General features: G+C 38.6%; 1 protein-coding gene across 2 annotated transcripts in view; it reads right to left on the reverse strand.

The window, feature by feature from the left end:
- Nucleotides 1-22,376, reverse strand: part of Hmcn1 (hemicentin 1) — a 452,651-nt gene that overhangs the window by 105,764 nt on the left and 324,511 nt on the right. For both annotated transcript variants that reach the window (XM_075988199.1, XM_075988198.1), the window contains 11 exons: nucleotides 19,970-20,083; nucleotides 18,977-19,063; nucleotides 16,884-17,075; nucleotides 15,631-15,804; nucleotides 13,542-13,655; nucleotides 12,303-12,448; nucleotides 9,238-9,388; nucleotides 7,417-7,611; nucleotides 5,890-6,003; nucleotides 2,383-2,570; nucleotides 863-959 (listed from right to left, as the gene is read on the reverse strand). In XM_075988199.1, coding sequence (XP_075844314.1) covers nucleotides 863-959; nucleotides 2,383-2,570; nucleotides 5,890-6,003; nucleotides 7,417-7,611; nucleotides 9,238-9,388; nucleotides 12,303-12,448; nucleotides 13,542-13,655; nucleotides 15,631-15,804; nucleotides 16,884-17,075; nucleotides 18,977-19,063; nucleotides 19,970-20,083 — 1,572 coding nt within the window. The remainder of the gene's footprint in view (nucleotides 1-862; nucleotides 960-2,382; nucleotides 2,571-5,889; nucleotides 6,004-7,416; nucleotides 7,612-9,237; nucleotides 9,389-12,302; nucleotides 12,449-13,541; nucleotides 13,656-15,630; nucleotides 15,805-16,883; nucleotides 17,076-18,976; nucleotides 19,064-19,969; nucleotides 20,084-22,376) is intronic.

The following is a 22,376-nucleotide window of genomic DNA, read 5'->3' on the forward strand; positions in this document are numbered from 1 at the left end:
AATTCTATATATTTGCACATGGAAGGCCACAGGAGTGTGGGTGTCCACAAGGGTCAGAGGCATAAGATTCAGCTGGTGTTGCAATGCCTGGCAGTTGTGAGCCACCCAATGTAGGTGCGGAGAACTGAGCTCAGGCCCTCTACAAGGCAGTTCATGCTCTTCATCCCCAAGCCCTCCTTCCAGCCCCAAATGAAAGCTTTGTGGAACGATTTAAAAAATGATCATTTTTAGATATTCCCAAGATAAACTAGTATTTCATGCAAAGTGTATCTTATAATAATTTTCATCACTCTAATTATATACTTTGGAAACAGCTGTACTTCATAAAAATTTCCATTATATGATTGGCATCTATTTCCCCTCACACTTTTCATTAGTAAAAACAATATTTATGGAGTTTCTATTATGTGTGAAAGCTTAAATTTAACACACTTTTTTGTATGCTTGCTTTCTAAAAGGAATTATTTAACTCTACAAGGTGGCCTTCTCTTCTTCACAGAGCACACTGCATGCGAGAAGAGTCCAGTCAATGGACCTCTGCACTGAAGACAGGAGCAGTAGACTCGCCTATGAGCAGAAGGCCCATCACTAACCCAGCCTTCACAAGAACACGTAGCCTTTCACACACGCTGGCCTAACTGCTTTCTCCTGAGGATGAAAATGTTACAAAAATGGGCTCAGAATATCTGTACTCTACAATTACTTCTGACTTTCGTAGGAGGAAAAGCAGAGGAGATTGAATGAATGTAGGCTTCACACACCGATCAAGTTAAAAACAGAACCCAGGCTGCAAACGCGGAAGCCCGGTTTCCCTGCTTTCTCATGAGGAGCCGAACAGATGTCTGGGGCACTGAGGTCTTACCGTGAATGTTGAGGTGGAAGTATTTTTTGGCACTCCCAGCTATGTTCTCAGCGACACACACGTACCTCCCAATATCTGTTATTTGAGCACTTAGAATCTAAGGGAAAATAAAGAGATGGCAACTGAAATTGTTAATAAAGGAACGTGCAATACTTGACCGTTTAGAACAAACAAGATTCATTCTTTATAGAGAATGCCAGATATAAATGGGCATTAAAAACATGAATACTCAATGCAGACCCTCCATGGTGCTGCTTTCAATTAGTAAAGTCAAGCACACACATAGTTATTTATAAAACAACCAGAAAAGGTGATTTTTCCACACATCTGTTGGAGTTTGACTACAAATTAGCCCAAATCATTTCCTAGTTCCCTGTCTGAAAAGTAACTTTGAAGCCCCCCACCCCAAGAGTTGGATTTAGGAATGCCTCTGGTCTGTAGAAATTAAGGCAATGATGCTGTTCACTTCAGTTAATCAAGAGTGTCTGCACTGTTGCTCACTTTATCGCAAATTTTGCCACTAACCCCCGGGGAAGCATGACGTAACTACCCGAGGGTGTGATCATGAGGGACAGAAATCTGCCTGCAGTGACTTCTACAATTCCAGCCAGATGACAATCCCAGCAGGCATCCCACCCACAGTTCTGACACTTGAAGAAGCCAAGCTGAGATCTGAAATATCACCTATAGAACCAGTGGCCTAAAAAGCTAAATAAATTCTGATTGTTCTGAGTCATTAGGTGTTGGAAGAGTTTGTTTTAGGTATTGGTAGTTAGATAATATAGAGAAGAATGTTTATTATGAAGAGACTTCTATCTATCTATGCATCTACAATCCTAGACCTAAAAACATTTAGGCATTTTAGTATAGGCTGTATGGTCATCAAATAGTTATATTCAAGTGTAGATAACGCTTTAAATTTCAAGTTTAAAAAAGAACTCTGTGACACATGCCCTGTAGTAGATTGCTTTTACGCTTGGATTTATGAACCAAAGGAATAGTTTTATTATGTACACCAGTAATTTAATTGCACTCTATCCTAACAAAAGGATTACTACATCTCTACACACCACAACTTTCTTTTAGGACATCTGAATGGACAGATGGACATATCAATTGACAAACAAAAGCACAGTACATTTATGTGGCTCACATTATGACTCCCTACTGCCTGTGCCAACACAGGATGGATCTAACCTGTAGGATACCTTTGACCACTTAGAATGTTATCATTGTATACATGGAATGGAGAGATTGCAAAAAAGAGTTCCTTTTAAATAAAAAGCTTTGTTCTTAAACTTAGGAGTGTGTGTATGCAGATCTACACAAAAAATGTCACTGTGGTCATTTCTAATTGTGGGAGCAGTATAGAGAATAATTCTGTGTGCTCTTGATAGGTAATGATCACTGTCAATCTTGACAGTTATAGATAAATACGTTCACAAACTAATATTTTTACCAATCTAGAGGACAACTATCACAATGTCCAAAACACTGTAAAATTAGATTTTTTCTTTTACCTGAAGAATCCTGCCATCAGATAGGAACTTATGATGCTCATCTTCCAACAAGGGCTGCCCATCTTTCTGCCAGGAATTCCTCGGTGCTGGGCTACCACTGGATGCACACTCCATCCTGGCACTCTTGTTCACCAGCACAGTGACCTCTTCTGGGAGATCACCGTTTGCTCCCTTGATAACTGGCGGCACTAAGAAATGGTTGCAACAAAAAGATTCTGATGGGGAACAATGGCTTTATTAATAGGGCATGCTACACCACTTTGTCATGAGGACAAGCTGGATACATTTGTGATGCTAAGAGTTAGTCTTTGTAAGGGAATAATCTGGGCTACTCCAAGCTCCCAGCATTAGCATCAGTGGGACAGACACCAGCATCACCTGGGAACTTAGTTAGGCTCACATCCGTGCACCTCACCTACACCTCCTCCATGGCCATCTCTGAGGAGCGACAAGGAGTGGATGACTGAAAAATCTCTCCAGATTTCAAGCACATCGAAATCTGAGACGTTCTGCACTATAATTCCCAACACATTTAAAACAGCGCCCTACAATTTATATTCATTTCACTTATGAAAAGTCACACATTGTCTGCAGAATAGAATCTGGAAAGGTTTAGTAAATTAGGAGATGGTGTTGGCAACATTTGTAAAACCAGATATTTATTTTCAAAGTAACTGATCACTGTCAAGCTTGATTAATTTTTGTCGCACTCTCTTAAAACACACCAGTTTTCAACAACCAGTGCATGTTTGATGTAGACCTAGCCTTATGGGATTTGGCTCTCTCACAATTAAGTTGAAATTCCCTAAAGAAAATAATCAGTACTGCAAAGTACACGGCGGAACTTCAGTGTTATTTTGCATACATTCACATTTAAAGTCACACCATTCTACTGATAGCCACTGTCTTCCATGCTGGACCCTCAGCATCCAGCACAAGAGACATGTCACACACTGAGCAATCAATAGGTATCTGTCAAATAAATACCATTTTCAGTTTAATGTTTTCTGTCTTCTACCTCTTTTTTGACTTTTCCAGCTGCTCTTTGCATAGAAAACTCGTGTTCCCACCTTCAGCCCATCAGTCTCTCTTCAGGTGTTCACTCCCAGTCCACACCTCACTGCGGGTCACTATGCATTATGGTGCTGGTACTTGGAGCTCTGTTGTTCCTAGGCCCCTACAGTGTGTACCTATGACATCTGCTTCAACTTCCAGACAGTCCACACCATCAGGTATGTATAAATATATCCAAATATTTCTGTCTTTAGAGTTCTGAAGGTGATGACTGGAAGCAATCACCGAGTCAAATGTTCCTACTATAGTCATCAGATCCCCATAACAGGCATTGCTGACTTTCTCTGTTTACCACAAGCTGGTATTGCAAGCCCATCCCTGTTTGTTTTACATTCGTACTTAACACAATTGCTAAATAAATATATTTGACATACATTTTTGTAATGTTTCCTTTTTTCCACTCCAATATCTCTCCTTCTCCCCCAAAGGCTTGTTGCCCTCCAAGTTCCTTGTTCCATTATTTTGATATATGACCTTGACACTTATGCTACCCGCATTCTTGAAACTTTAATGGCCTCTTTCCATTCAGTTTTCCTGACCTTGGTCTATGTGCAAGTTCAAATCTCTTAAATTTTTTCTTCCCGGCCAACTCCATTTCACCTCTTGTCTGTTGTCTTTCCTTATGTCTAACGTATGCTCAACAAATTACCCTTGTTCTGTAGCGTTGAAGTGTCCTAAATTGTTCCGTTGAACTTCAACAACAGATTTAAAGATTCAAAGCCAAAGGCCTTTTATTTTCTTGAACTCATTTTAACATTCAGCACTGAAAACCCATTGGTTGACAACGTTTTCTAACAGCTGGGGCCTGGGCATAACTGTCTAGTGAGTTTCCCTCATTCCTCGGTTGTCCTCTTTTATTGTTACCCTCCTCTTATCTACAAACCCTTCCCTCTGATATTCTGTCGGAAATCTTGTCTTTAAATATCACTTCACTGTGGGCCGCTGTGGGATCTATAGTCTAGTTTAGTTCTTTGTCCTTAGTAACAGTTCCTTCTTCCTAAATGTCTGGTCAACACTTTTACATGAGCATTCTAGAATCATGCAAGATTTAGCACACCACAAACAAAGCTGACTTAGTTCCTTCCTCCCTCCCTCCCTCCCTCCCTCCCTCCCTCCCTCCCTCCCTCCCTTCCTTCCTTCCTTCCTATCCCAACTGTTTTCCCAGGATCTCTACTTTTCTTAACATTGTTATCACTGACTCAATCACCTGACATGAAAGTCTCAGTTATACTCTGAGACAAGTGTCTAATCCCTCATACCACTTCAACATCTTTAAATAAAAATCTTTCATTTTGACTGTGACTAGTTTTTGTGAACCTGGCACAAACTGAGACATAACTGGGAAGGAGTATCCACAACTGAGGAGTTGAGAATTTGTTAGACTGGACGGTGGGTAAGGTTGAGAGAGCATTTTTCTTGATTGGTGATTAATGTTGAAAAACTCAGTTTACTGTGGGAGTGTTACCTGTAGGCAGGTGGTCCTGGGTTGTGTAAATAAGCAGGCTGAGCAAGCCATAAGGAACAACCTAGTAAGCTGCATTCTTGCAGGGTTTTGCCTCCTGGTTCCTGCCTTAGCTTCTCTCAATAGACCATAAGTAGGGATATGTAAGCTGAATAAACCCTTTGCTCCTGTGCTGCTTTTGTTAGTGGTTTTTAATCATAATAATAGAAAGCAAACCAGAATATCCTCATGGGCACTTCACTACTTTAGCCTCTGCCAAATATACTCCTGCTCCTAATAACACCTCTTGTCTTAAGGAACAATACTTCTTCCCCTTAATGGCCGTATATCAGAATAAGACGATTCCAGCTCAAGAGCAGGCAGAAGAATCAGAGCTCATCACTCTTGGTGTCCATGGTGGATTCCAAGTTGTGTATGTGATTCACACAGGGCTGAGGAACAGTCAGTTCTAGGACTTCACATAAATATTAGACAGGAAAGCTTTCATTCAATGTGAAACCTAGAAAAAGTAAATCTAGAGCTGCTAAGATCTACTTTGCTATCAAAGGGAACCACCTGTCTGAGAACAACAGTAACAACACTGATAAAAAAGAAATAAAGAGAAATAGAAAGCTAAAATCTGGATAACTTAGACCTCTTTTGAGCCAGTGAAGTCAGAAATGACTGATTGCAGATTACTGTGCTTTGGGACTTTCTAAGTTTGTGAATCAGTAGTCCATTCTCCACCTCCTCTCCCTCCTTCCTCCCTCCCCTCTCTTTCCCATTTTGTTATTTGAGATCTTAGAAGTCCTGACTGATAGACTAACACATTCTCAGTTTGCACACAAAATAATAGGTCATAGGAAGAAGCATCAGTTTCTGGTTACCTTTATAGCTGCTAACATGCCTAGGGTAAACATCTCGCAAACATTAGTCACTGAAAAATATTTCAGAGTGAAAAGTGCTTAATCGACAAAAGAAAGCAAACTTACAGAGTACACGGACGTCATACTGAAGGGAATCCTCCCCAGCCTCGTTCACAGCCACGCATGTGTACCTCCCAGCATCTTCTACCTTAGCCCGGGGAATCTGCAACACTCGGCCTCCTGAAAATACATCCTAGCATGATACTTCTCCAAGTGTTAGAGTGAACACTCATCACGAACAGTTACACTCTTCCCCCTGGTTTAAGGACTTAACATCTATTTATTTTTTGTCAATGTTACTACTTTCTTTAATCATTCAGGTTTTTTATATTAGATAATATTAATTTTCACAGAAGGTATTGCATTGCTAAAAAGTGATCCGATACTGTAAGTGGGATCTTTGGAGAAATGAGGAGTTGGTGTCAGTTTTCCTGGAGGGGAAAAGGCTGCTCCGTGTCCTCCATCATGGTCTGGATGGATGGAATGTTACTGTGCAGTGTTGCTTTCTTCTTGCCACTTTCAAGTATTTTTAATTATCAGTTTCAGTGTTGCCTACAAAAACTCATTTGAAGACATATATCTAGGAATCTAAAAAAGTAAAGTCTACTTTACCTTATATGTTTTGTTCAATTTGCTTTGTGTATTTGACAACTTTTTAATGTTACCAATAAAATTTAGAGAATAGTTGTAACAGTCATAATAAAATTTGCATCTAGGTTCACCAATTATTTATGTTGCATATCATTTTATTTATCTCTTGTATCATATGGTAGAATATTTACCTAAGCCATTTCAGTAAGTTGGAGGCCTGATGACTTCTTGAAACTATGTACTCACAGATCCCAATTTCATAGAATTATAATCCCTCATTAACTATAATACAACAACCAAAACTCAGGAAACTTAGAGTTTTGAAAAATCACTGGTACTAAATCTATAGCCTTTTTAAGATTATTGTTACAATATTCACTTTATCGCCATTTTTACTAGACCTACATCCAATTAAGGTCATAGGTTACATAGAGCTACCATGTCTGCTTCTTCCCTTTTCCTTTTTTATTTTAAAAAGATATTATTTCAGTTAATTTGAGTTAACTTTGCATATATATGCACTTTAATGATCGTAATGAACCCTAAAGGTACAATTTATGAGTTTTAACAAACCTAGATATTTGCATACTGAAGTCTCAAAAATATTATTCCCCCCAAATTAAGCATCCTTTCTGTGACCAAACCATGTAATAAAGTATTTGAAACTAAAAATCTTTACTATTGCTTACAAAAAACCACAATCAATAAAATTAATAAATAGGACAATAACTATTTGCAAATATACATTAGAATTTGTATTAATGATGCATAGAAACCAGATTGATTAAAGGCATCAATACAGAAAAGGAGGCACGAGGAAGCCCAAGACTTGCATAAAATGATAACAACTGTGGAACAGATTGGGAAAGTGGTTAAAATGTTCTATTGTCAATTCCTCAAGGTAGATGAATGACACATCATTCAGCAACCCAAATGTTGGTTAAATTATAGTGAACCGGCCTGATCAATGAGAAGAGGCATGGTTAACGTGGTAGTGCTTACCTGGCAAAATCAATACTCTGTCACTGGATGTCAGAGGGCGGCCATCTTTATACCATGTCAGAGTTGGGGGAGGGGCAGCGCTTGTCTCGCAGTGCAGAGAAATGGGATTATTAATGATTACATCTTTGGCTTCACCACTCCGGCCGGTGTCTAGCATGTTTCCTATTTCCCAGAGTTTCTGAAAACTTGGAGGAACTGTGGAGGGAAAGCACGGCTTCTATTCACAGTGGGACTGTCACTACCGATACCCCAGACAGAGGTTTGACCATATCTTGACAATGGTATGTGCATTTGATAAAACAGACAATGCCAAAGCATTTTTAAATACTTATATATTTCCAGCAGCAGCCAGACAGAGAGCAGCCATCAGTGAGGGTTGGTTCTCAGGAGGAAGAGTAAGGTCTGTGGTGCTCAGAGTCAGCACTTGCCTTTGCAGTTCCTCTAAAAAGGCTCTGTCACTTGAGCATCATCGAGACCCACTTTCAAGGAGAAATGTGGCAAGAAATGGGACAGTGGTAGAAAAAAGCTAATTTTGAGGCGGATACACACACAAATATGGGCTCATCTGATGCCAATATCAATAACTTGTCTTACTAAGGAAGTTAAGTAAGATAAACTATCAGGACTAAACTATTAAAAAATAGGACATCCTCACTTTTTTCGGATAGCAAGCGTGAGTTTTATCAGAGACAAGTTACCTTTGCATACAAGAGTGTGTGAGTTTGACCTGAATTTTCACGTTTCAGCCACATATGAAAAATTAAAGATATATGAAAATTTTATGTATCCAGATGCTAAATATAGTGTTATTGATAAATAATGAAAATAATAAATAATGAAAACTTGGAGACAACCTTGACATTTAACTTTAGGAGTCTGGCTATATTAATATTGGAGTATACAATTAATGAAATAGGCAAAGTTGTTAAAAATTATGTTGAGGGCTGGGGCATGGCTCAGAGAGAGTTTCCTTAGCATGAATAAGGTCCTAGATTCAATCCCCAGAACTGGCAAAAATAATTCAGCCAGATAGTGGTAACTTCCAGAAAAACAATACCACCAATAACAGTTATTATTTCTCAATCATTTTAGGTGCCTTACCTCATTCATTATTCTCAGCAGTTCCACGATGCATTAATTTTAAAGAGAAATAATAGAGACTTAAAATAGTTTGGTAACTTGTCCAAGACACAAAGATTATAGGTGTGCTCATCCATTTCAAAGTGTGTCTACTCTAAATCCCATTATTCTGCATTTCATACAATAATGTTCTTATATTTATCATAATTATTTGTTGTATTTTACACAAACATGCTGTATGATACATAACCTTCATGATATAATGTTAGTGCAATGCTAATGTAAGAGAAGGCTATAGTCCATTATTAATTTTGTAAATGAAATAGACTCTTAAAATACCAGAAGGAAATACATAGAATAAGAATGATAGGGGTTGGAGAGGCGACTCAGCTGTCAAGAGCACTTGTTGCTCTTGTAGATGATGAAGATTCAGTTTCTAGAACATACATGGTGGCTCAAAACCATCTATGATTCCAGTTCTATGAGATCCAACACCCTCTGCCATGAGTGCCAGGCATACTTGTGGTGAACATATATACCATTCAGGCAAACACTCAAATATAAAATAAAAATAAAACTGCAATAGGATTGTGTGATTATTCTCTTATCTCTTATTTAAAAATTCATAATGATTTATATTATGAGAAGAAAAAGTTTTAAAATAAACGGAGTCAAATCTCATTTCTATTACATTAATAGGGGACGGAAATCATTCTACGACAAGCATAGTAGTATTATTACCTTGGATATTCACATCAAAATCCAACTCGTCTTCACCTGCAAGGTTAGACGCAGCACAAGTATATCGGCCAGTGTCTGATATTTGAGCTTCCTTTATTTGAAGAGTGTGTCCATTTGCAGCGATGCTAACATGATCATCTGATTTAAGGGGCTGTGATTCAATTATAATAATGTCAGTATTGAGTGTGCTGATAAAGATAAGATATCCTGAAAATTATGGGCATTATGGTTCTGTAACAAATAGAACTATGCAAAATATTCAAGATAGCAGTAATTAACTTAGCTTGATCGAGTTGTTTTCTAAGTAATCTAATTTTTATCTCTTGAAAATCATGGCTGATAATGTTCACATTAGCCAGATAATTTTGGGAGACACAGTCATGGATCTTTATGGCAGAAAACATGTTCTTAGTAGCACCATATCCATTTATCCACATAAGCAAAGATGCCTCCAAACAATCTTATTGAGTATTTAAAAAGTGTGTTTTGTTGATAGTTTCATAGAAAACTGAAATAAAGAAAACTTCACTAGAAGTTGAGAATATTATTAAAATATCATTTGATCTAAAATTATTGTTATTCATTCAGAAACATCCTTCATACATAAGCTAGGGTTTGTTTAAGCAAGGGCTGTGTTAGGACACTTTGTTGAAATGAGCATTGTAGGTTTCCCTTCATTATTTGAAGATTTTATTCCTGACCCACTGGCATTCTTTCTAATGATACGTCCTTCATAAATCTTAGTGATTTCAGTGTTTACTCTCAATCAAAGCCATGTTCTCTCAACTTCTTGACTTCCTCTCTTATCTATACCAGCATCAATTCATTTCATCTCACTAGATAGTTTCAGTCTTCTGGGATGGTTCTTGTGGCCTGCACCTTTCCTGAGGCCATTTGCAGCGAACCGTTTAAAAGTGTTTTCCATCTTATCTGTCCTTGAATCTGATCCACTCAAATCTTTGTCTTCTCTACTTGTTAAGAAAGACAATTAAGGTCACCCATGACATCCAAGTGGCTGTGGTTACATTCAGTACTGCCTTTGTTTTCTATTTTTGGTGGTATTTGACATAATATAACATGTCTTTATCTTGAAATAGTTTTCCCCCTTTTGTCTTTTGAGACACTACAGTTCTTATTCCTCTACTCCAAAAGGCATGTCTCTTGTCGTGTGTATAGTGTGTGTGTGTGTGTATAGTGTGTGTGTGTGTGTGTGTGTGTGAGTGAAGGTGCATGCAGAGGCTAGAAGAGGCATAAGATAGGCAGCTGTGAGCTGAGCTGTGTGTGTTCTCCAACTACCTTGTCTACCTCACCTGTCACATTCTGTTTTACTGACTTAATTCTTTTATTTTTTTAATTTCTGAAAATTTATGTGTGCAGAGACTTTGGCCTGTTTCTTTTTCATTTATATTTGTTATACATAAATAATGCCAAGCAAACAGTTGAGATTCAAATAATTTGGCATTCAACAAACCATTATTAATATTATTTCAAATAAACATACCACAGTATAAATTTCCTGTATTAAAATAAAATTTTCAGGGCACGGATAAATAAAATGTAAGGATTATATTCAAAGTTTTTACAACTGATATTGTCAATATCCTTTGGTGGTTTTTCAAAACTTAATACTATTTTATTAAATTTTGGTTATTTAAATAGGAACTGAAAAATGATATGGAAAAGAATTCATTGAAAATATGGATTCTTATTCATATTCTAGGAAACAAACCCAGCCATTAAAATAAATTAGAGTTTTCAGTTAATCTAACTTGAGAGGCTGAATTTGAAACTGTAATTTAACAATTCTTAATGAATTTTGAAAGCAGTCTAGTTTCTATTTAAATTCAGGTGTTTTTACATTTGTGGCTTTCTCTATATGTAGACATAAGGGATGAAAATGCTTTTATAGAAAATTAAGAACAAATTAATGATATAATTTCAGAGGACAAGGAACTTATTTGTTTGAAAGTAGGGTTTTATAGATTTGATAGCACATCTCATGGTGTGCTTGCACAGTGAAAGCCAATAGAAGCAGAGCATGGTGGGAGTTCTGTCTTTTTCTTTTGCAATGGCTTCCAGATGATACGTGCTTTTTTTGCATGAAAAGATTTCCACACCCCTATTGCTGATATAGCAGAATCCATCTGGGCTCTGGAAGAAAACCACGCAGCCCCATCTTTCTTGCCTCTTAAGTCATACTGTGACCTAAACTTCTGCAACTGGAATTTAACTGACCATTTGGCTGAGTATGTGTAGAACAGGATAAAGAACAGATTTGCTGTTTCACATCTGTATTTAGTGGTGTGAACAGCAACTACACGTTCTCTTCTGGCCCCCAAGCATCCGCACATGTGTGCTTATGGCGTGTGAGAGGGATTAGGACCCGGGTGAGGAACAGGGTATATGGTTTGAAACGTACATCATAAACAGAAGGATCTGATTGTTATAATGTAAGGGGTGAGTTTTTCAAAGCAAATTTATTCAAATATAATTATTTCACTTCTCCCTTTACAACTCCTCCCTCAAGCCCCTACCATGTCTGCCCCTTCACCCTCACACTGATTTTTCATTTGGTATTTTCTCACAGCCCTAAAGTAATCATAGTGTGCTTTTGTAGCTTTTAATTTTCTCATGTTTTAGGATATCAAAAAAAATGTTATCTTTTGTAAAGGAGTTCAAGATGTTTAAAGAGGGTCTGAATAAATTTAGTCCTCATTTTAGGTCATGCATGTGTTTCTTCTCTATAACAATCTACTTGTTTGGATAAAACATCATTCCTCTAATTCTCCAGTGGGAGGGTAGCCAGATCTTCACAGTCAAGTGCTAATGTACACAAAACCAATCTTTCTTACCTCCACGGAGTGGAACAACACCGAAGTTACTGAACATGGCTATTTTCCATTTCGTTTATTTTTTAAGTAGTTTCAGACTGAAGGAGCATGAGATTGACTACTTTTAATATCACAGTAGGTGGGTCAATCTCTGCATCAGCCCTGCCTGTTTTTTTAAATGGTATTTTAATATTTTAAGAAATAATCAACAAACAAAAAATAGTTGTGACTGGCCTGTCCATCCTTGTACCAGCGGAGGGAGGCAGAAGGAATGGCGTAAGCTTCACACTCCAGAGTCAGGCTGTTATTCACCCTGATCTTCACCTCCTTAGGGGAAAGGCCCGGCCCTAAAAGGTCCCCTTTCTTGATGATGGGTGGAACTGCACAACATAGATATTAAAGAGTTAAACATTGGCTGTTTTAAATACAAAGTTTACCACAGAAATCACAATGAGGCGGAATCAGCAAGGCCCCAAAGAGATGAGGAACATCTCTTCACAGACCTTTTATGAAAGACCTCAACACCCTAGGAAATAGGCGTGTTCAGATACATCATATGGAGAAAAACATCGCTATCTTTTCATCATTATAAAACTGTTGGAGGAGCCAATGTGCTTTACATTTTCATCTGATCCAGGCTCACATAGTTCAACTGTGACCCATAAAATACACTGTATTGGTTATTAGGACACCAAGTCAAAGGAAAATTGACAAGCAGAATATATTTTGCTTATAGCATAACAGGAAAAAAATAAGAATAAAGACCTTAACAATGTGGCCCCTCTTAATGACAGTATGAGTTTTGCCTTTTTTTACTTATGGGCTGGTTTATGTTGTGGTAACCCCAAACCACTGTTGATCACATCTTGAGCTCTGGAGTAGGCAGCTGCATGTAAACAATGCTCTGATAGGTAGGTAATAAGTGGATCCAATGGACTCTTCACAAATGTTGTTTGCATATGTATGTGTGATGGTGTGTGATGGTGTGTGTGTGTGTATGTGTAGGAACATATGCAGATGTATGCTTTTGTAGCCCCAAGGTTGATTCCAGATGTCTTCTTCAATTGTGCCTTATCTTATAAGGTCTCTTGCTGAACCCAGAGCCTACTGTTTTGACTAGAGTGGCTAGCCAGCTCGTTTTGGGCATTTCCTGTCTGCCTCTTAGGCACTGGGCCTGCAGGTAGGCTTCTATACCTATTTGACATTTACATGACTTTTGGGCTTCTTAACACTGGTCCTCATGTTTGTACAAACGTGTTGGTCAGTGAGCCATCTTAAGTGGCTCTCCATATTTTTAAGAAACTCAGGCCATGGGCATGATTCTTAACACAACTTCCATTCTCAAAGAGGCAAGCTAGACAAGTAAGAGTCTTTAATGATCAGTAAACCATTAGGAAAAATAATGAAAAAAGAGGTTGAGAAAGCTAGGAATATTCAGGAAGAGGTGAGATGAAGTGTTCTTTTGGAACTTACTGTAGACTTTCACCTCATAGTGCTTTATCATCTCTCCAGCCTCGTTTGTGGCCACACACGAGTATCTCCCTGCATTGTCTTCTTGTGCATTCAATATCTGCAGAGTGCGGCCTCCTAAAACACGGAGGAACATGAAAGAAGTCAGTCAGGGAATGAACAAACAGATGGGACTTTATTTTTATTGTAAACTTTGCTCCTTCCTTTTTCTCTTTTCTCCCCCTCCTCTTCTTCTTCCTTTTTAGGGTTTTTGAGACAAGACAAGTATAGCCTAAACTGGCTTCAAATTCAGAGAAACACCTGCCTCTGCCTTCTGAGTGCTGGGATTAAAGATGTTGTACCACCACCACCTGGCTAAACATGGCTTCTTATGAATATCAACTTAGTGGTGGTGGGTATTTGATATAAAATAAGACACAATACACATGGGACCTACATAGTGGCTGAGATGGTCTCTAAGTCTTCCCTTGTCCTCTGTGTGGCAATGACTCTCATACTTTCTCTGACACTCCAATGGCCCTGTACACCACTCCATTTAAGGAATTTATCTTATCTCACACTTTTCGATGAGTTCTTTGAGAGTTTCCAGTTTTGTACAATGTGTTCTGATTATATTCAACTCCTCCATAACTCCTCCCTGATCCACATACCTTACTCATCCACCCAAGTTTGTTTCCTTGGGAAAAAACAAAAGCAAATCTCAAAAACATTCAGGACCAATTTGTGCAAACTAAACTAGTTTTAAGTGTGTGGTCTTCTGACTGGACTGCGGTTGACTCACCGGGGACAAGACCTGTGCAAGCCCAAATCAGGACAAGTTTCAGCAAAGAGGGGAAGTTGGGCTCTCACTCCTAGCCCTAGAGCAATTGGCAATCGTTAGCATGGAAAAGGAAGGCTCCATATTTTCTATTTCATAGTTTCATAAGAAGATCCCACTTCTGTTATTATCTTCCTCTGATTGATGTGACATACAGAGATCACATTTTCTAAAACACAGTTTTGAATATGGTACCTTTCTCCCTAAAGACTGTTGATATGGGCTGGAGATATGATTTAGTGGTTAAAAGTACCTGCTGCTCTTCCAAAGCACCTGAGTTCAATTTTCAGAACCCATGTTGGGTGGCTCACAACTGCCGACAACTTCAGCTCTAGGGGATCCAATGCCCTCTGCTAGATTCTCCAGGCACCCCCATACATGTATATGCATGCCCTCCATGACACATTTGCATACATGGATATAAAGTGAATCTTTATAAACACCGTCAATAGTTCTCAAATGTTCAAGTATGAAGTTAAACTAATGCGGGGGTCCACACAATGCTCAGCTTTGCCTCCAACTGTCTCCAGGTTTCCCGACAACATTTCCCCAGAAGTGGTGACTGCACCAGGCCATGCCATTCCCACTGGCTGCTTATTGTTCACTAGTCATCCTGATGGAGCCAAAACTGCTCCCAACTTATGACCAATCAACCAAATTATAGAACTTAAAAAAATAAGGACCATATTCTGGTTAGGCAGTGGAGATTTCTCTTACCATTTAAGTTCACAATGGTCATGTTGTCTCCTGAATTTTTATAAAACTTGTCATTACCACATTATTTTATAGCCCTGCTTCATTTATAATGAATGGTTGTTTTCAACTTCATGGTGATAATAAAATTTTCTCCATTACCACTCTTCCACAGAAGGTTGAATGTTGTACTGATAATAATTATAGTTTTTAGTTCTTTCTATTTCATGCATATTGCCAAGTATTATAGAGGAATAAACTCAGTTTATATATTAGCTCTTTCAAGGCTAAATTATTTCAAAATAAATATACATCCCTTGTGACATTCCACATTACAATATATGTTAGCAATTAGTGGCACTGTAGTGTTTCTTTGCTTGAGTTTGTTTTTTGTGTCTTTCAAAAAGTAACTTTGGGGTACTTAAAAATTTAAGATATATACCAAAAGCATAGATAGTAAGATGGCAATAGACTGTTCCAGAACAAAAACATGGACACTTTTATGAAAAAATAACACATGGCTGTTCTTTTCTATAATAGCACGTGGTACAGTAGCTTGGTTATCTGAGGTCAACCAATTACCTGGAAGAATGCGGATATTCCGGTTGGATTCTAAAGGCGAGCCATCCTTGAACCAGGTGATGGTCGCTGGTGGATAGGAATAGGCCTCACAGACCAGCGAAGTGGGGCTGTTAAGGATGACAATGACATCTTCAGGGCTGCCATCACTGTCTACACCAGCAATTGTTGGAGATACTGAGAAGATTTAAAGTTCTATTAAAGAAACATTCTTAGAAAGTTTCCTAGATATGTGTTCCTGAACTGCCATTGTGCTTATCTATGTAACACCAGGCTTTAAGAGTGACAAAATAGCTAATCACTATTATTCTATAACGATCAGTGAAAAATGTCACAGGGTAAAGGAGGAAGGCGACATATACAGAAGAGATAATAACACACTGTGGTAAGTGCAGTACAACTCTCCCAGGCTCGACTTTCATTCATATGTGTCTTTCTGTAAAAATCTATGTCAGTTCCGCCTACAGAAAGCTTTAGTACATGATGTACTCTTTATATAGGCTACTACCTACTGCTGTTTACCTGATGACCTTCACATCAACTGGTATTTTGGTGGATCTTTCTTGCAAAAAAAATGGACCATGTATATATGGTCCATTTAGACTGTGGCCTCTTTTAGAGGTTCCTGTTCTATGTGAGAGTATGAAAGCATTTGTTCATATGAGAGGATTTATGTGTTCTCCAAATTTTGTAGGAGTCACTACAAAAATAATTTAAAAACCTGAATATTTGTGTATTCACATACAGGCCAGTTGAGTTTGGTGCAAGTTTTTTACATATCATCTTTAAATGGAATACATTAAGTGGTATATGTTAAACTTGAGAAACTGAGTAGGAACTTAGAATCTGTTTCAATGACACGCTTGAGGCATAAACATAACTTGGATGCTGTAGGACCAATGCTTATGCATCAATGCATACAGATGTTTAATCACACCCAGGGTACAGAGACTGGAATAAGCACAATCTCCAATAAAGACAGAGTCTCAGGCTGAGACTCAATGCTTCCCTGCGATGCCTTGATCAGCACAACTTTCTCTTTCACCACTGCATATTTAAATGTCTATCTTGATCCTTCTTATTTCTTGCACAAAGCACTATGCCCGGAAGATAGTTTATTCTGCATCAATGAAAGAATGAAATCAAAACAATCTACATACACCAGTGCTGGTACCCTTCACAGAATGAAATTCTGTGATAGGAATACACACACTTACACACACACACACACACACGGAAATGATATTCACACCTACCAAACACATTGAGACTGAAACTTTTGCTTTTGTCACCCGCTGGGTTAGAGGCCAAACATGTGTATCGTCCTGTGTGTGATACTTGAGCATTGGTGGTCTGAAGGAAACGGCCGTCAGACATGAAGTGGTGGTCTTCATCTTCTAGGAGAAGCTGTCCATCTTTGTACCACGTGATCTGTGGCACAGGGTTCCCTGTTAAGGAAAAGCCATTTTTTTCCGAGGGCAGCTCAATATCACATATCTTTCAACAACCAACATGCAAAGAAGGCATCTTCACACATTTGCTTTCTTTTCTATATCCCTCTCTTCAAACAAGGAAATGGCTGTTCTTTGTGACATAGTGTCGAAAATGAAACTTTAATGTAGCAGTGATTTCATTAGGGTGAAAAAGATATAAAAATAGAAATCATTTCAAATGTAGGTTTGCTTTTTATCTGTAAATAATTCTAAGCATGGGTCTCCGTGTTTAAACTGGTCTCTGTGTTTAATTATAGGTGCGTTAGCTCATATAATTAACTATGTTCACTGTTAATTACTCTTTGAAAGAATGGAGCACATGTAATTTTAAAATACTACAAATTCTTTTTCATTCATATTAAAATCTTTTTATTCTTTAGATACAAAACAGTAAAGACTAAAGCATTTAATTCTACTAACATTTTGTTTTATATTGTGATTATTACCAAGAGTTTGGAGATATAGCTAAAATAATCACTTATTCAATATCTGTAGCCAGTGGAGAACACTTTAGAAAGTTATAATGGAGACACATGTTAAATATTTAAAATGATTCAGATGACTTCCTGTAATTTAAAAACTACAAAAGAACATCGTGTTAACCAAGCTGACTAGAATGGACTCCTAAAGCCAGAAGCTTAAACAAAGAATGCTGTGAAGTTTAGGGGAAGACAGGGAGGGACAAGGAGCGGTGCAGGGCAGGAGGAGGGAAAAGGAGATGCCTCTTTCTTGCCCTGAGATAAAGCTGTTCTCTAACCCACACGTGTTAACTACCCCACAGTGTGTGATAAAGGAAAGGCGGGTGGTGCATTCGTCACTCTTCCTACTTCGGTTAGAGCATCTCCTCATCTTGGTTTATGACTCACACAAGGCATGCGAGTAATAAAATAAGAAGCTTTTCAAACCTTTCTTAAAACTCCATTTTTCCACACAATGTTCTGGGCTACCACCTTGCTCATCTAAAACTGCAACACCATTTATTTGCAACAAAAAGGGAGGGGGTGTGAAATGTTCTTTTAGATATGTTCTAAAAATTTAATTAATTTATTTTTTAATTTATTTTACTTTTGAGATTATAATATAATTATACTCTTTTCCTTTTCCCCTTCCTCCTGCCCAAACTCCCACATACTCCTCCTAGGTCTTTTTCTCAAGTCTTTTTATTTTGATTCCATGCAACAAATCATTTGTTAGTTAAAGATTGTAATATTAGCTTTTGAGTCTTGATTTTCCCTAGCATCGATTCTATTTGTAATGCGCAAACACATCGACAAAGGTGATAGCTTTGTTCTTGCTCATTCCTCAACGTCAAATAAAATTTCTACTTATTTCTTTAAATTGAAATGTAAGAAAACAAGAAAAGTAAAGCAAGCAGAAGCACAAGGAAGAAGAGAGAAAAAAGAAGGGGTTGGCAAGAAAAAACCAAAAAAGAACGTACTTAAGTATGAACCTAATTAGAAAAATACTTTATTGATTAGGAAAAAAGAATATTCTGCTTCTCTCCCTCTTTTCTTCTCTTCCTCTTGTCCTTCTTTCCTCTTTTTAGGTGTTTTTATTCATTTATTTTTATTTTTATTGAATCTGTAAGGATTTCTATTGCCCTTTACCCAGGTACACTATTCCACCACTCAATTCTGAATGCCTATTATAGTGGCTGCACTTTCCCCAGGGGATTGAAAGACATCCCCCCGCAACGCAACGCCACACACACACACACACACACACACACACGCACACACACGCACACACACACACACACACACACACACACACACACACACACACACACACATTCTACAAGCGATTATGATCATCTTGGGCAGCAAGTTCCAGAATTAAAAGAACCGACTCCTTACCTGTCGCTTCACAAGTCAGTGTAACACTCTGTTTCTCTTTGATCTTCACGTCTTCCAATGTGTTTTCACCCACAATATGAGGAGGAACTAAAACAAATACACAAAAGCACAGCAAAAGTAAGTCACAGCTCCAACAGGCAGGCTGTTATATAAGTGCTAAAACTTTAAACAAATCCTTTTTGTTATTTAGTGATTTGAATGTCAAAGTGTTATTTTTATCAGTTCTACCATTTCTACCATTATACTTTAAAATTGTTACAAATCCAATTTTAACAGATAAAATTGTAATTTAAATCACAAATATGAATAAAATGCCTGATAGTCATTTCTAATCGTTAATTTGACACTCCCTCTAATCCTGTGGGAAATGAGCTGCAAAGAAGAACTGTGTGGATTAGGCTGGGCTGTAGACAAGTCTGTGGAGGATTGTCTTAATTATGGGTGTTGAGCCTGAGGAGCCACCCACTCTGGATGGCACTAGTCTCTCCCTCTGACTCCTGTACTCTGTGGGAGAGAAAACCAGCTGAGTCTATGCAAATAGGCATCTCATTTCCTTCTGTTCTTGACTGTGCATATGAATGATTTCAACTGTCTGCTCCCTTGGCTTCACCATAGTGATGAGCTGTGACCTCACACTGTGTTGGAAATACATCCTCTCTCCCCTAAGTTACTTTGGGTTTCTTTATCACAGAGACATCAATGAAGTTAAGACAGAAGTGTCCATGAGTAAGCTCTCTCGCTTGAAGCAAGGCACACCACATCTTAGGATGGTTCTGAGCAGTTATGAATTGGCACAACAAGGCAGTTTTGCAGCAGAATCGAACTCATTTCCTCCAAACAATTGTAATGCTGAAACCTTGCCAAGAATCATAGTTCAGGGGCCAAAGACCACATAGGTATAAATTCCAGCTGTGAATAAATGTGAACTCTGTGTCCAGAATGCATTGAGGCCAATTGGATTTTCCCCTTAGATACTGCAAAGTCCACAAGTACCTAATACTGAAAGTCCAAACGCTTTCCTTTCTTCACCGGCTGCATTCCTTACAATACAAGTATACTGGCCAGCATCTTCTGGTCTGGTCTGCATCAACCGCAGCATCCTGCCTCCTGGAAAAGCAAAGCGCCAGATGACTGCAAAGATAAATGCAGTTCTGGGTGACATCAAGTGAGGAATGGAGTCTTACAGAGAAAGTAAAATACTGCTGCGGCTAAGCGTGAAGTTATCCAGTAGAAGGCAGGAGTATGCACAGCGGAATAGGTGTGGGAAATGACGAGAGGGGAGCTGGATAGAGTTTGGCCAGATTCGCCCTTGGATGTTAGGTGAAGGAATTCAGGGTTTGCTGAGGGAGGAGAGGGGAGTGATGCGCATAAAGCAAGGTCACGATCTGATTGTTGCTTTCACAAGTTGGGGCTGACCTGAAGCTCAGGAAAAGAGTGTGCAATGAGACTCAACAGGAATGGCAGCAAGAGGACTAGATCGGTGACTCAGATTGGATAACACTGATATAAAAGGAAGATGAAACCATGACAATGGACTGACTGGCAGCTATCAGGTCAGCTTCTCAGAAATCCTGGCATCATTAACGACAGGGTTAGAGGGTCGCCGCAGGCATGGATGCAAATGCTACCTTGGCTTATTTCCATAGTGTGAGTTTGGGTTTTCCTTGAAGAGGAAGTGCACATAGACTGAGACATTCTGAAAGATGAACTTTAAGGACAAAGGTAGAGGGTCAGCATGTAAGACACAGCAAAGCCTTTTGGAAAGAAATCGACACACTGGAAATAGGTACTGCTCAGATTTATAAATAATTTTTAGGTAGGCATTTTTTGTTTTTGCTTAGCACCTTGGATTTGTACTAAAAAAATTAATGAACACACATAAAATTCTCACTTAAATAGTCACCTGAATCTGACTAAGGAACTACTGTCTGCTTTTAGTTTACATAGAGACAAGCCAGTACTGATTGTCCAACCAGCAACTTGCCTGCCCTCAATTCACCAGAAGGTGAATTTCACAGTATCTTATTTGAGAAAAGCAAAGCTGACTGCTTGAACTGAATTTTATTTTTCCCAGCCAAACAGAGGTAAACAACACAAACAGGGTCTTCCTTTTAAACACTTGTGTGAGTTTGGAAAAGGGCCACCCACTCGTGGCTAGGTCAGATTATCGAGACCATAAAATGGTTCCAGTTGAGGGATATCCATGTGATACAACTTTAATGAGTCATTGCTGGGTCTCCAAAGCTCAGTCAACTAGGTCACATCTTTCTTTTCTCTTTGCTTCCTGATCCTTTCATACAATCTGGCAAAAACCTGAAATGAGTATGACAGCGATGTATATCAAGATATCTCTTGTTTCATGTTTTCTTGTCAGTTATCTGTTCTGTGACAAGGATAGGGCCGTCACCAAAGCCTGCGTGCAGACAAGCCTCAGGAGGATTAGTCTTCACAACCAGAAGTGTGTGGCAGGCAGAGTAGCAGCGAGCAAGTCATTCATCTGCTTCTCATTTATCCGCCATACAAAACACATCTAGACTGTAGAGCTGCATGAGTCCTTTGGCAGTCGTAAGGTGAAATACTTTTAATGTGCTGTGCTCAGGGTTCTCCCACTGCTGGTCAATCAAAACAAAGCCAAACAGAACCAAAACACCACGCCTGCAAATGTGTAAGGGGCCAGCCGACAGCGCTTTGCCATGCTGTTTTCATTTCTGCAATCTTTGATGTTATCGCATCTAATAAACTCAAACTTTCCAGAGCTGAAACTACTTAAAAAAAAAAGAAATGAAGATAATTTTGAGTCGAGAAGATAATGTGCTCAGGCTTTTGGTAGCCAGACTGTAAAAATATCTCTGCCACTACTCTCTACTTCGTAAGGACATGGAGACAGAGTCCTGTGAAATGAAAAGCATCATAGAACACAGAAAGGATTCAGGGAGTTTCCCAAGATATGGATTTAATATTGGGTGCTTTAGCAAGCACTGTGTTAATAGCTTAACGTGATATAAACTCACTTCAGTTTAATAAAAGACACAGAGCACAGAATCTGCCAAGGTTAACAAGCTGAGACGAAACTTTCTCAAGAGCTGAAGAAAGATTATCTTTTTGGTCTATGTGACAGCCATTATTAAAATAGGGCGAATGTAGATTTCTTGTGCCATGCTTCAGGAACCTTCCCTCCAGGCTCATATTCACCTAGGAATGGTAAGATACTCAGGTCTTCCTACAAAATTATCAGAAGCTGAACTAGTGATAAAGTCAGAGCATCCAGGGAACTCCCTTTCCAGAAATATAAGTACCATTCAGACAAGTTACACATCAGTTGGCATACTTATTACAGGGGATGTTATATGGTGCTGATAAGACAATGCCAACTCCTTTTTAACACAGGAGCTAGGAGATT

Source organism: Microtus pennsylvanicus, chromosome 10, assembly GCF_037038515.1.
Source record: "Microtus pennsylvanicus isolate mMicPen1 chromosome 10, mMicPen1.hap1, whole genome shotgun sequence".
Lineage (NCBI taxonomy): Eukaryota > Metazoa > Chordata > Mammalia > Rodentia > Cricetidae > Microtus > Microtus pennsylvanicus.